Consider the following 15,734-nt stretch of genomic DNA (forward strand, 5'->3'; position numbering starts at 1 on the left):
AGCAGTGGTTGTGCAGAGGGATATGAGAAATTAATTTGTTTCATATATTGTAGAAACTGAATTTTATTGGAATGGGACCTCTCTTTCCTTAATTTGATTGCTACCTGCCTGGTCAAGTTTCTCAGAAGCCTTTTAAAGCGATGCTAAGAATATAGTGTGAATAAATGTGCTTGTGTCTTTCCCCACTGGAGATGCTCTCTTTCAAGGGGTTGAGTTCCCTGGCCTCAGTCCAGAAGTTTATTCAAGCCTGTAAATCATTGCTCTGAAATCAAGAAATTAACTTATATGCTTAAAAGTTAAGCAAATTCTCAAGGGCTCTGCCGTATAGGGACCGGAGTAATCACTGTGTTGCAGGCGAGTGCTTCTAATATGCTACAGAGCCGGTTAAGGTCGATTGCTAACCCCAGCAGTCTTTGGATTGCATTCTGCATGGGTGCACTTGGAAAAGATGAGATTTTTGCAGTTGGACCCATATGGGTAGACATATGCTCCATCAAAGTCCTGTTGGCTTCAGTATTGTCCCTGTGCCTGTTTGTATCGGGCTGGGGGCTGTAGCCCATAACTTGCTGTGTCCTTATGTTATAGGTAAACAAACAAACTCAAGGCTTTTTGCTCAGTGATTTGGTACCTGTAGGTGTATGCAGAAGCTGTGGGGAGGAAGAGTGCCATGAGGCAGTGGCTGTGTCTTTGTTGCAGACAGTATTTACAGCTGATGTTGTGTTCATGAAAACTCTTCCTGAGGCTGAGACACAAAACAAAGCCCAGCTTGTGAAGGTGAAAAAGCAGGGTTTGGTTGTGATAGCAGTCATTTACCCCAATCTCCCCACAGTAAAATGGAACACAGTTTCATTTTACTGCACTGTATCACCAGAACCAGATCCTGTCTTCTCCCAGTAGAAAGGATGTGAGCAGAGCAGGAGCCTGTACCTGGAGTTGTGTGGAAAAAACCAGCCTGGCAGAAGCAGTGAGAGCCCAGGGATCATCCACATCCACAACTGTGCTCGGAACAGCAGTCCCTGCTCAGAATAGGGGTCTGAGTACTCAGCACACGTATTTTGGCGTACTTTCCAGAAAAGTATTCTGCACTTTTCTCTGTGCAAATGATTTCCCTTGGGTGCTTATTTTCATGCCTCCAGCTGTCTTATCTATTCAGGAATGCATCATCTTCACTATAGGGACTGCAGCTATTCCTTGAAGTTTGCACAGTATCTGGCATGTAGGTTCACTTTGAGCTTGTGCTTATAGGTATTTCATCAGTATCAAGAGCTTATGCCAAGACAACAAGCTGATATCAAGAGCAAAGTTACAGATAGATCAATACACAGGGGCTCAACAATTTGTTTGCTCATACCTGCCATTATTTATTAGGGGTCAATCCAGAAAATCAGACCAGAAGAAATGAATCCGATGAAATTCAGTGAATCTGTGTTTTGCAGCTTGCATGGAAAATTTGATCCTGTTAGTTTTGTATTTGTACTTCTTTTGAGTCACACTGAAATTTGTTTTTGTGGTTAGCTGTCCCATTGCTCAGTTCCTTAGGGATTTACTAACAAAATCAATAGATATTGCATATAATAGTTATGCTATGGCCATGAACTGTTTTATATAAAACAATGCAAACATAGACACAGGTACGTATAGGGAATATTGCAGCTGCTGTTCCTCTGATGAGCACATTATATGCCAAAGGAGTCTTACTGTCAACACTAATGGGTTCTTACATCTGTGTTTTAGTTGTACATTAGCTATTCAAAAACCTCCTAAAGAGGAATTGCAGCAGACATCACCAATGTAACAGTCTGTGGCTACAGCAAAGGCTGCTACCAGATCTGGATCTGTTTTGGTCTTTAAGCAGTAAATCTCCCTTCAGAGCATCTAGTTTCTCCAGAATTATCTATTGGCCTGCCAATGGGTCTGTGTTGGCTCTCCTTAACATTGTCGGGATTGGTGGGCAGGGGCTGAGAGCAGGATTATTCCTGGATGTTCCTTAGCACTATTTTGGACCTCCCTGTTTTTGTGAGAACTGTGCACAAGCTTGCAATACATGTCTTCAGTGGCTTAGCTCTGTTGGGATGAGAAGGCTTCACCCCTTTCAGAATAATGTTTCCCAGGTCCTGTAGTACCCTCCCTGCAGGCACCTCAGCTGGCTTTGGGCATCAGCAACACTCCAGTGTACACCCTTGCTCATGGTATTGCCCAAAGGGACATGCTGTCTGAAGCTCATTTCTCCAAAGCTGTTGAGCCTGTTCATGTGGCTCCATGGATTAACTTATTTCAAAAGCACAAAATACTTTCCTTCTCTCTCTTTATTTCACCTGTGTCATTTGCTGGCTGGGTGACTTTTTTTTTCTTTTTTCTTCTTGGTCTCCAATAAAATGCAGAAGCCTCAGATTACAAAAACAGCTGCACATGCCTTGGGTTAATTCGTTTAAGTCAGGCTCCAGGGTCTGGGCAAGTGCCAAGATCCTGGATCAGCTGCTTTACCAGAATTAGGCTGCTGTAATGGAGCCCTGCATTATTGTGTTGCAATTATTTTGGATTGCAGCTGGCTGTTCCCTCTATTTTTCTTACTGAAGTATTCGTTTAATCAGGCTCCAGGGTCTGGGCAAGTGCCAAGATCCTGGATCAGCTGCTTTACCAGAATTAGGCTGCTGTAATGGAGCCCTGCATTATTGTGTTGCAATTATTTTGGATTGCAGCTGGCTGTTCCCTCTATTTTTCTTACTGAAGTGGGATAAAAGGATTTTGTCTTAAAAATAGAATTTTCTTTTCAGAATCTTACAGAAGCTTTGAGTTATATACCATGTCTGTAAGAGGTGCCCCTCCATTTATCTTCAGATTTATATTCCAGGATCAGAGCAATAAATATTTGTCTTAGTTTTTGAAGAGCAGGAAGAGTGCTTAAAGGTCTCAAAACATAAAATAAATGTGTATTGGAAAGGAAATAAAAGAAGTTATTAAAGTGTCATATAATAACATGGTTTTAGGTTCTCAGCAAGGACCAGGGTTTATTTTCAGTATTGTGCCACTTACTAGTAGCAAGTTCTTCTTAAAGCTGTCCCTATAATTTTGAAATCCTTTGTGTAGAGAAGTAAAGGAATGGATCCAGATTTTAAACGGAATAAAAATATTTCCCCAGCCTTGAGTCTCCTGTATTTGTATCCATTCAAGCTCTTTTTGTTGCCTATTTATATACATTTCTTGTCAAATAACAGCTCTCTCTGGTTCTCCGATTGATAGCAAAAAGTAAACTGAATGCAATCATTTATCTTTGAACTGTTCAACTGTGCCCTTCTTCATGTTCTTGTTAATAATGCCAGGTCTCCCAGGAGCACTCTCAGGCAATTTTATCACATAAGCTTTTTGTTTGACCTTACCTGCTGTTCCCCTGGAACATAAGGGGGGCAAAAAAAGCCAAAATGCCAGCCTGCCTTAATTAAAATTTTAGTCTCAGAAGATGTTACAGTAGGTGATTTCATTAGATATATAATGAAAGTATTTAATCATACCTCCTACTTGTCTGGGCCTTTTTACTTGGTAGTGAAGTCACTGAGTTTTAAACCAACTCTGTTCAGGTGTGGAAAAGTAACTGAGGGGTGGATACACATCTTTACGTGATTCATAAATTCATTTTACCCAGAATTTTGCATGTTTGCCCTCAAGGTGGTTGCTTGGATGATGAAGTAGAAGGCACTAAATAAATGTTCAGCACTCTTTGCAAAAACATTTTTCCCCTGTGGGGTATCGAGCATGCATGTATATGTTTTTTAAAAGATAATGCTATTCCTCATTTCCAGGTTGGAACTTGGCATCATAGAAAAAGGGTAAAAGAATGGGTAGAAGGGTAAAAGGTAATGGATATTTCTTTGACATGTAAGAAGTGCTAAATTTCACCTTGTGATATGTGGTGTTACTTTCGTCATTTCTCATTGCCATAATCTAAATCATCCCAGCAGGAGGCTTTCTATCTCCCAGGTGAACCCATTTGTTCTGCGCAGTGACTATTCTCAAGGAAGAGTCTGTGCACAAAGCACTCTATCTCGGCTTTTGTAAAAATGTACCTTATTTTAGTTTATATAGCAGAGTTTAAAAATACATTTTTGAGGCTCTGATCCTGCACATCTTTTGAACCAGGAGGGTTTGTTTTGCTAGGGAAGTTGTGTTGCTCCCCTAACTTATTTTTTCCATTTAGCAGTGGAGAGGTGCCCCCAATTGGCAGCATTGTCTCGAGTAGCACATGAAAACATCCATGCTTCAGATGCTCTGTGCTTTGGGCTTCTTCCAGCCCCAGGGGTTGCAAAGCAAGTAAAACCAGGATTTCATATAGCTTTTTGAGGAAGAATAAAGCAAGAGGACAAGGAGGGGCAGTTCACCTGGGGTAAGATAGATCCTGTTCTAGCACTCTAGAAGAACTCACCACATGGGCGATTTCAGAACTGTTATCTACACCAAAAAAAAAAAACCCAAACCAAATAAGACCAAAAAAAAAATCTAGTGTAGCAGAGTATTTTCATCAGCAGTTTTTACTAAATCCAACAAATAGGTTGCGCTGGAATAATTCAAAATTGGAGGATATTTCCCAATTTTATTTCTTCTTCTTCTGAAGCTGGATGAAGGTGTTTTTACACTACTGCTTTTGTGGGATTTGTAGCTTTGTAAACCGGGGATAGAAAGAGGGGTGGGGAAGACAGGCCACCTTCTGTTGTCCAGTATTTTTGTTCTTTCTTTTGTGATAATAAATCTTACTGGCTCATATCTCTGATGCATATACATCTTGTTAGGTTTCTTAATGCAGCTGTATATGGCTGTTTGTCTGTGAGTCTGACAACAAATGTGGCTGTTGGTCTGTTACCAGGTTTGCGAAGCATGTATGTGTTTTTTGCAGAGCTATGGCCAATTTAGGGACTGGGAGCTATGATTCTGGCAGCAATTATGTTTCAAGACTCAAAGTTCAACATCCTGCAGTTTTATAACCCCAGCTCTGCAGAGAATTATTCAAGTTGCTGTCATTGTAATCACTTTAGGAATACATTTGCTGCGTTATGTTTCCAGTGAATGTAGCTGGAGTGCCATTAGCTAAAAATTGTTTTGATCTCACACAACTTGAAAGAATTGATGCCATTAGTTTAAAATTTTGAAAACAAAACTAACATAATAACCCATGGTTTCCCCTGCAAGCTGTACTGCTGGAGTGGCATGTGCTTTTACCTGAAATGAAGGAAGCCAAACTGTGAGTGCCTTGTGTTAAAAGGCTTCTCCTGTTTCTTGAGGGTCTGAACTTGCAAAGTGCTGTGGGGGAAATGAGTCTGTGTGCTGTTACGGGTTTTGACACATGCTGTTTGACATGCTACCTCATACCTCTGTACCTTTTCTGTTGCTTCTTAAGACTCCCTTGTTTCAGGCATAGGTATTCTTGTTTGTTTTTTTCCCTTTGTATGTGCATGAAAACTAAATAAAATAACTGCATGGTCTTGTGTTTTGAGGGGAAAGGGATGGAATTTTAGCATCAGCTATTATGTATTTGTCCTTCTAGCACACATGGTGTCCACTTCACACCCATAAATTATCTGTGATGTCTTTAAGTAGAATATAAAGCTCAAATGTCTTTCTAGGTCAAGACATTTTTATGTGTATTGCAGAGAGAAAGCAGACACAGTAGGAATGGATAGATCAACTGCAGCAGATTTGCTTTGCAGCGTGCTTCGGATTCTAGATCCAAGCTTAAACTACAAAATTGTTTACAAAGAGGTTTGTATTCCAGCTGCACAAGATGCAGCTTAAATCTTCAGACTCACACAGAAAATAACACCAGGATGGAGACACTAGTTAATGTGTCTTCTGTGGGAGTCTTCCAAACTGCAGACACTTTGGGGTGAGGCTAAAATCAAAATTAGCTTAAATTTATGGATTAATTTTACATTCTCCATGGGAGTTTAGTCCATCATTTGCAGTGAAACTTGCCAGATAATGGTCAACTGCATAATGAAAAAAACCCCAAATATTTTCCTCAGGCAATTGGGCACCCAATTCTAACACATAACACCTGGACATGAGAAGCCAGTGAGAACCCAGTGCCTTGGAGAAGCACTCCTCTAGAGAAAGCAGTGCACAGGGATGGTGTTACAATGTCCATCCACATGGGAGGTGAAACACCTGGCACAGTCCAGTACTTGAACATCTCATGCAAAGTCAGGAGGTTCTGATGGACCTCTAGAACAAGAAGGGCTTTGTTCTGGCTGCCAGAAAACCCTTGCCTCAAACTCCTGCTCTCACTTTTGCTGGGAATGGATCTCATTGTTTGGCTCACACAACTTGGCCAACTGTCCTATGCAAGGTTCTCCAACTAGGCTGGCTTTCCTCCTGTTTTACAGATAATATTTAGGGTGTTTGAGAATCAAAAGGTTCTTTGGGATGCTTAGGAACATGGCTTAGTGGTGGACTTGGCAGTGCTAAGAGCGATGGGTGGACTTGATGAATTTAGAGGTCTTTTCCACCCTGAGCAATTCTGTGATTCCATTCTGTGGTTCTAAGACAGTGTTTGGTCTTGCTGGATGGCTTGTTTCAGTATTTTTCTTCCTTCCCACTTTGCAAGTACTTTGGGATGGACCAGCTGAGAGCTTTTGGTAAAAAATGAAGCTGTCAAAAACTTTACAGAATGTACTGATGTGTCTATGAGTGAATTGTAGTTCTACAATAACATTTTTTCTTCTCTGGTTATAACTTGATCATGGGCATTGTAAATTTACATTATTGTAAAAGCTACATCCATACACTGTAATACTTTGTCCGTAGCTTATTTTAAAAAGTAAAGGAGAACGTAGCCTAGTAAAATTGTGGGACTAGAGACCAACCATATTCTTTAGTCTACAAAGTCTACTGAGCAGTACTCCAGCCAGGGAAGAGTGAACTAAAATAGGCCAGAAATATCCCTTAGAATACCCACTGTACACAGGTGAACTCTGCTTGTGGAGTGAACTGGGTGGCATTGCCAGCACGTGATCAAAGAGACTGGGGAGAGGATCCTGTCTCATATGCAAAAAATTAGTGCTTTTCCTTGGGCGACAGGAAAAGTGTTAAGAGCTAACTGGCTGACATTTTCCTAAGTATTTCAAATCTGGAATATGTAATTTAATGGTCTGACTAATACTGGACAATGAGCACATTCTAATCATATCTTTATTACCAGAAGTTCTTATTAACCTGATGAATATCTTCTAGCAAGGTGTCCATCCTCATTTTAGAGAATTTAAGTAATACAAATGTCCTTCCACTTAGTAAATTGCCTCCTTGTTAATTATAAGGGGTCTGTTGAAACTTTGAATTTTACTTCTAATCTGAAAAGTTCTAGGTTTATCTTCCAGCCATGTAATTTTATTATACCATTTTCTGGTCTGTTCAAGAACTGTTGTTGTAGTTTAACCCCAGCCAACAAGTCAGTCCCATGCAGCTGCTTACTCACTCTCCCCAGTGGCACAGAGAAGAGAATCAGAAAATTAAAAATGAGAAAAGTCACTGGTTGAGGTAAAGACAGTTTAACAGGGAAAGCAAAAGCCACATGTTCAAGCAAAGCAAAACAAAGGATCCATTCACCAATTCCCATGGGCAGGCAGGTGTTCAGCCATCCCCAGGAAAGCAGGGCTCCTTCACACCTAAGAGCCGCTTAGGAAGATAAATGCCCACTCTGAACACTCCCCACTCCTCCTTCCCTCAGCTTTATATGCTGAACATGTTGTCATATGGTCTGGGTTATCCCTTTGTTCAGCTGAAGTCACCTGTCCCAGATGTGTCTCCTCCCAAATTCTTTGTTCACTTCCAGCCTCCTTGCTGGTGGGGTGGTATGGGAAGCAGAAAGTCTGAGTAAGCACTGCTCAGCACTAACTAAAACATCCCTGAATTAACAGCACTGTTTTCAGCACAAATCCAAAACTTAATCCCATACTAGCTACTAAAAAGGAAATTAATTCTACCCTGGCCAAAACCAGCACAACTATCTATTTGCAGATACCTCGTCATCTTTTGAATAAGTTGAGCAGAGTGAGCTCATTAAGTCTTTCAGAAAGAGGTGCACTTCCTGACTTTGGATCATGTTTTAAGCTTGCTTCTCAGCTCTTATCAGTTTTGGGGAGTCTTCTGCAAATGTAAGCACCTTCTGCGTGCAGAATTTGCTGTTAGAATGTTTTCAAGAACTTCGCAGGCTATTCCTTTGTGTCTGCACCAAGAGTTGGTGCTTGTTCCCCTTGGCTTTTCCATGAGAGCTCAAATTCAATTTCTTTCCAGTGCTCCTGGCAGTTGCAGCAGAGGCTGAGCTGCTCTATACTGGGGGAGGTAGGGGGAAGGAAAGGGAGGGTGGCATAAGGTACCAGAAAGGCACTAGTTGCAGAGCAGGCAGGAGCATGACCAGATCTGTATAGCAGTCCACCCAGCCCAGTTACTTCTGCTTGAGATTTCCCTTTTGACTTTCTTTTGGACTTTGCTTGCCTAAGCCACTGAAGTGTGTTGCCAAGGTACCCAAATTTTAGGTGGCACTACACTGAATAAAGCAGAAAGGGAGCAGGTGAGCTCTCAAATCATGTTACAGCAAAAGCACTGAGTGTATGTGTTTGCATTGGATGGGCTTGGATGCAAGGACTCTGTTCAAGTGGTAAGGGTACAATAAGATTTGCAGTTCAGGGAGTCTCACCTGCACTTGTCAGACACTCTTTACCCACAGTGCTGATACACATGTTCCGAAGGTGTGCTGCTAACACGTGCTTCAAATCTAAAATGAACAATGAAACAGTCCCTCCCAACATGGATGTGCCATCCATGAAAGATGCATGCTGAGGCCAGGAGAGCACCAAACATGCTTTAATTGCAGCTCTGGGTGACACTGCTGGCAGAGGTGTAAACCCACTGTGTTTTGTCTTTTGAGCTGTGTAGGCTCATTAGGAAATTGAAACATTTGTGGGTCTTTCATGCAGTCTTCCTCCCCTGGGATGTTTAAGTTAGATGACTTTCAGCATGGCGATGCAGGCTGTAAAGCTTCAGAGAATTACCTTGATGGTATGATGGCCTCTTCCATTTCAGTTGGATCCAAGGCTCATCTTTCCTCTGAGGCATTCATTGAAATTCTGTGCACGATTTGTTCCTCTGGTTGTTTAACAATGTCTCTCATGTTTGCCCTGAATTAAAAAATCCTTCTTTGTAGCAGAGATAACATAGAGCAGGATGATATAATTGCAGTAAAGAGGCCCTGGAGCTTGCAGTAATAGGATGGTTCATCTGATGTGTATTGCCATTAGAAAATAACCCACGTATGTATGTTCTCAGGGGACAGTAAAGAGTCTTTTAAGGATTGCTCTTTATGTAGTATGAAAGCTAATGAGCAAAAGAGCAAGTGCAAATAAAACTATTGCTGCATAAGCATGTTGCCACTTCCTGTTCTCGTTTTCTTACACCTGCGTAGCTCCAAAATCCACCTCTGCCCAGTAATGCCTGGTTTTTCATGCACTGCAGTCAGTTTTCAAAACTTTTGAGAATGCAGTATTATTTCCATGTCACTGAAAAGTAAATAGCATGTGAAAAGCATGGCATAGTTGGAGGATTGTGCTGTGTGTGTACAAATTAAGTAATTCTGGATTTTGGTGAAGTGGCAGTCTCTGATAGTCTGTGCCTGAGGGAAAAAAAAAAAAAAAGAGGAGATAGAGTTTCACAAACAGTGCTAAAAGGTTGATATTAATCTCAATTCTCCCACCTCCATTCTTTTTCCTGGCCAGAGTGCAGAAACATACAAAGATATCAACACAAAGTAAGCACTGGAGGACCTGTTTCAAGTATTACATGGAGAATTTGGGCTGCAGTGATAGGAAATTCAGAGCAGCTGGTTTTTGATATTAACAACTTCTTGTCCAAATGGATTGCCACTTAGAGTGCCAATTGTTCTACTTGCATTTGTGCTGAAACAGAAGCCATTTAGCAGAACAGATATTGGCTTTTTTGTTTTGACACAGCATTTTTTTTCTTGCTTATGGAGCTTGTTGTAGATAAAAAAATTAATGCTCTTTTTAATATGCTGCACCCCCTCTGTACTGTTGGAATATACTTTTGTACTTTGTGATGTTTTTATGTTCAACAGAGTGGATGAACCTGCATCTTTCTTCATGTATTTAGCATAATAAAGGGTCAGGCTTTGCTATCAGGTAAAATGAAGTGCCTTTACTTGAGATGCAGAACCTTGAAGAAGATGCTGTATTTTGACTAAATGCTGTATTGGGTTCTATAGCAAAGTCTGACATCCATAGCTTCATTTAGTTCCAAAGAGTACGGATCATAAAAAAAGAAGTCCATGAATATTAAGTAAGGAAGAGATGACAGGCAGACAGCATCTTTGCAAAGATACTCACAGGCCAGTAAACTTCTTAAACATCCCTGTTTCTACTCACAAGTCAGGGGAGTCAATATTCAAGAGTACTTCCTTCTGGACCAAAGAAGTGACTTATTTTCCCTTAAAATCTAAGAGGGTTCAGGATACAACCTCTTTGCTCCCATCTAATCAAATTGGAAGTATGTTAGTGTGCACATGAAGTACTTATCTGCTTGTCCTGAGGCTTTTCTGTGTGGTCAGAGCATTGCAAAGGGCTTACATAAGGGAGTAGGAAAAAAGTCTTATTTTCAGGGATGTACGCAGTACTCTGCAGGTTGGGACGGGGATGAGGGGTGCACATGTCCTATGAGCAGGAGAAATTGCTAAAGTCCTTGAAGAATGTTAAAATAAGATTGTTAAAATAATAATGCATAGCCTAGTGGACCTCAGCTCTTCAGCCCATCTCCTTTTCATATTTGTGCACCTAAAACCTGGAGTGGTTATGTCGTGTACTAAGCAGTGCTTGCTAGTACAGAGGAGATTTTCAGGGCTGGGTGTTTGTGTGTGTATGTCATTGGAACTCGATGGTCTTTAAGGTCCCTTCAAACCAAAGCCATTCTATGACTCTGTGTTTTTGTAATACCCCCAGGAGATCATGCCTATATGTTCATCATAAGGGTATCTACTTCAACTTTCCATAATTTTTTGTTTCATTTTGATAGTCATGTCTGCACTGGGTAATAAATCTGTCATATTTGGAGAATATGGAACACAAAGCTGAGGTGAAGAGAGTCTGCTGTATTCAAACACACAGCAGACTATTAGCAGTAGTCTGACTAAAGTAATGTTAATGCCATCATATTTACTGGAGATAACAGAAGGGCTGCTTTCTACCTGAACCCAGTGGTGTCTGTCTGTCTCTGCAGAGCACCAGTCTGCTGCCCTGTGCCAGTGCATCACAAGCCAAATCTGTGAGCCCAAATCCAGTGTTCGATTACATTCCCCAAAAGTGTCACTTGATCCCTAGTCTGCCATCCATCTATCATTCTTTACACATCTGGGACTTACTTTAACAACTGCAGGTGACAGGAGATGAATTTCATGGGTCTGCTTCTGCTGTCAGTTGACACCCCTGTACTTAAACTTCAACTTCAGTCCTGCAAATACCAGAATAGTAATGCTACGTTTTTTATTTCCATCCTTTATCCCCTCTGCCCCTCCCCCCCCCCCATAATTGGTGTACTGGAGCAGAAGAGGACTTGCAATTTTATTATTGCTGTATAAGCCTTCTGCAAACTCAGTTACAGCAGTTCTGATGTTGGTAATTTTTATGACTAAAAAATATGCTGACACAGTGCTTGGGCATAGGAAAAGAGCAAATCTGAATGTATAATAATCTGGTGAGTTTGGGAGATGTTTAATGCTACATCCCAGCCAAGTTAATCACTCAAAGAATTCATTTTTTTTATTTTGCTCAGTTGACTGGAGACATTAATCTCAGAAATGGCATCTTTAATGCCAAATACTTGACCAGAAATCCTAACATTTCCCTGGCATCAGAACAGGTTTTGAAGGAAAGCTATCAATTGACAATAGACCAGCAGAAACAGAGACATTTGTCACTTTATTTTTCTTACATAATGAAGAAGTATCCAGATGATGGTTTTCACTTTGTGAAGTATATTGAACCATGTACTGTATTCATGAATATAAATTGAGCAGACATGACACAAATTTTTCATAGAAAGATGACACAGAGTTGCTCCTTCTGGTAGTTCTTCTTTGTCTGAAATACGGTTATTGTAAGAACATCACCACAGAGTTAATAGTGCACTGCATAACTGCATGTTAAAAATACAAGTGCTAAAGAACACAGAATGTGTTAAGGAGAAATTATTCATAGATTTATAATACCTATATCTGGCCATATTGTGCAAGGACAGGATCTTTCTGCATCTTCCTTTCCTACTTTTTCTGCAGAGTCCTTAATTGCTAAATATTAGCATCACCCAGCCAGCCCAGTTCCATCTGTCTAGGCTCATTCCCAGGTGAAACCGTGTTGCTGCCGAGCAGTGCGCCATTTGTGCTTGCCTTCCCATCCACAGTGCTGCCTCATTAGCAGCTTGGCTCTCTAGATCATGCAGTCTTTGCCCATTTCTCCACTAGTCCTAGAGAAGCTGTCCGAGCAGAAAACCTGCAATATTGTGGTGACTTTGAACACAAAGTTAGTGACAGGTTAAAACAGAAGAGTAAGCTTCTCATCCTTGTGCAGGTGCTGGTGTGTTAGCAGTGTTCCTACTGAGCAATGAAGAGGGCACAAATTTAATCACTCAAAATTTATGATTTTCCTGCTTTGATAAACGTGAAACTAGTGGGATGGAATGTGACCCTTAATATGCTCTAATTACATAAAAAACCTTGCAAGTGAGAACCAGTCTGTATGGAGATGTTCTTCTTGATTAAATAAAGGCTTCTCTGTTTACATCATGCTAAGGAACTGCATTAGAAGGAAGGTAAGAGGGTGGGGTAAGAAATGTGACCTGAAAGAAACTGTCAGGTTAGACCGCGAAGGCCAAATGCTGATGTCCTAGAAGTTGTTGGGAGTTTTGCCTCTCAGGAAATAGCCAAAGGACAGTAGCACCCTGTGTCTCTTTAGGGCTTTACAGCCCTGTGCTGCAGTCAGACATTCCTCCAGGTGGTCTCTGCCACGGTGTTAAAAAGCATAACGAAAGTGTGCTGCCCCACTCAGGTCAGCCTGCCAGGGCTGCTGCAGGCTCATGGCACTTGTTTATTGCGCTGCAGTTTCTGTTTCCAGTAACACTTCTGTAGGAATGAGTAACTTTTTGACTAAGGTGGGGATAAATGATGGGATCATTTGCTGTGCCTTAGAACAGTTGTAATTTTGCCCCTACAAGCAACCAGGGTATTTGAAGACGTCTTTCTTCTTCCAGGTTACCAGCCTGTCCTGCCGAACCAGCAGCAGGGGTTCCAGGGTCTCATGGGAATGCAGCAGCCGCCCCAAAGCCAGAACCTGATGAATAATCAACAGGGAAATCAGGTGCAAGGCATGATGGTGCAGTATCCAGCCATGTCGTCTTATCAGGTATTTAGGAACTGTAAGGAAAGACTGCTTTTCTTGGAGAATGCTTAATTGAATTAAGTTTTTGCATCACACAGTGCTCTTATAACTTCATTTGGACAGTGTGTGGCAGGAAACCTTCTGATGAATACGCTCCTAAGTCAGATCGGTTTCTTGTTTACATGGTCTTAGTACTCCTGATTTTCATTCTGATTTCAGAATGTTTCAAATGAACTATTTATTACAGCCTGTAGTAAGGGTAAAATGTCACAAAGATCGAAGGAATTAAACTTCTTCCTGTGAAGAAAATTAATTTTAAAAAATATAAGAACATTGTTCATTTCTTCTCTTTTTTGCCAGTGCAGTACTGTTTCCTGTAATGAAGTTGAGGGCTTTGCCTGATCCAGTTAAAAATTACTCATCTGTGGAGACTCCTGCCAAGGATCTCACCATGTCTTCTATAACAAGCTGTAGCCAGATGGATTATTGTTTATTGGGTTCTGGGGAGAGGGAAGGCAGTGGCTTGATTTTTACCAAGTCCGTAAGTTACCCAGACTTATTTCCCCACCTTTATACCTAGTTTCTGTGAGTTATGCCAAGAGCATGTGAGAGGTGGCCTGGGCTTACACTTCCTACTGGTCCCTCTGGAAAGTTAAGAAACTAAGTGACATCTAATTCATTTTAATAGATTGCACTGATTGAGCAGCCATTCCCCTTTTCCCTCAGCTTCTTTGAAAACACTGCACCGACACAGATGGAAATGGGGGAATTGCTTGTGGGTAAAATTTTCCCCTTACATCTTCAGAATTACTATAGTGAAAAAGTGTTTTAAAGGTTAATAATCAAGTTACAGGTTTAGACTTTTCAGATGGCCTAGATATACCAGGGTCAAGTCTTTTGTTTGCACTGATCCCAATAATTCATATTCTAGTAGGTCACGACAGAGACACTTTCTAGGCCTAAAAGCAGAGGGAATTCTCTTTAAAACCTTCTCTAACAAAAAAATCCTCAGAGATGAGAACAATTCTGAGCAGCAAAAAATAGCCCATTTTGGCAGAACATGCAGTATACTCAAATTCAGCTAGAAGGAACATAGGGGTACTGGAACCTACTTTAACTTGCTTAGTAATTGCTATCTTTTTTTCCCTGCATCTTTCCATATTCCTACCTAGGTGCCAATGACCCAGGGTTCTCAAGGATTGCCGCAACAATCATATCAACAACCAATCATGCTACCTAATCAATCAGGTCAAGGAACACTTACAGCCACTGGAATGCCTGTCTACTGTAATGTCATACCTCCTGCCCCACAGAACAACCTCCGGTTGATTGCCCCACACTGCCCCTCCAGTAACGTTCCAGTTATTTCTGCCAGCTGCAGGACAAACTGTGCAAGCATCAACAATGCAGGGTGGCAGGTCAAGTACTGACACTGTGGCTTTGATCTATGAGGATAGCGGTGCATTATTTGACAAAAAAATCATGGCCTTCAAATGAAGAGGAACACAACAGAATAATCAGTTGAGGACACAAGTACTGACTATGCTCAAGTGATTTGCTGCTGGAAAAATCTGTAAAAAAAAAAAAAGAAGTAAAATAAATTTTGAAAAAAAAAAAATGTTTGCTGGTTAATGGTGCATATTTTTGTCATGTCTGCTAGGTATGCCTTTATAGCTTAGCTAGTGACATGAATTCATTGAGGTAAGATTTTTTCCTACCACTGAACACCACTGTGTAGATTGTAATATCCCTGATTCGGATTAGTTTTGTACTTTGTGTTGAGTTTGTGAAGCTAAAAGTATTTAAAAATATAATAAAATCACATTGTACCAAAGCTGTAATGGAAATGAAAAAAAAATTGAAAACAAAAAGAGAATTACTGGATGGAAGGAATAATTTATATACACTATAGAGTTTTTTTATGGATATATACTGTATTGTAGTGCTTAATCACAATAAAGCTATTTGACCTCATGAAGGAAGGTCATGTTTCTACCACCTGCTTGGTCTCCTCTGTTTCTGAGTGAGTGAATTTCCTTTTGTTTCTTCATTGTCTTGTTTCCAGTGAAACTAATGGGGAGATGGTGCCTAATGGGCTTGGAGGAGTTTGATGAGAAGGCAACATAGCCGTGTGTCAGCATGCAATACCATAACAGCTAAGACCACTTTGGAATTGTAGCATAGCCACCCAGGAGGTACCCAGTGAATGATACCAGTTCACCTTAAACTGAGTTTGCACTTTTCCAATCCCTAGGGCCAGGAATGTCACAAACACAATTCATCATTGCTGCAAGCCTCTACTAAGTCCCACCT

At 40.9% G+C, this 15,734-nt stretch overlaps 1 protein-coding gene across 31 annotated transcripts in view; it reads left to right on the top strand.

The window, feature by feature from the left end:
* Nucleotides 1-15,419, top strand: part of ARPP21 (cAMP regulated phosphoprotein 21) — a 142,677-nt gene extending 127,258 nt beyond the window's left edge. For 29 of the 31 annotated variants that reach the window (XM_017734664.1, XM_017734666.1, XM_017734667.1 and 26 more), the window contains 2 exons: nucleotides 13,294-13,445; nucleotides 14,594-15,419. In XM_017734664.1, coding sequence (XP_017590153.1) covers nucleotides 13,294-13,445; nucleotides 14,594-14,851 — 410 coding nt within the window. In that variant the 3' untranslated portion in view covers nucleotides 14,852-15,419. The remainder of the gene's footprint in view (nucleotides 1-13,293; nucleotides 13,446-14,593) is intronic. The other 2 variants (XM_017734677.1, XM_017734662.1) reach the window with 1 other exon arrangement.
* The last annotated feature ends 315 nt before the right edge of the window (nucleotides 15,420-15,734 follow it).

This window comes from Corvus brachyrhynchos, unplaced genomic scaffold (assembly GCF_000691975.1).
Source record: "Corvus brachyrhynchos isolate BGI_N302 unplaced genomic scaffold, ASM69197v1 scaffold94, whole genome shotgun sequence".
Lineage (NCBI taxonomy): Eukaryota > Metazoa > Chordata > Aves > Passeriformes > Corvidae > Corvus > Corvus brachyrhynchos.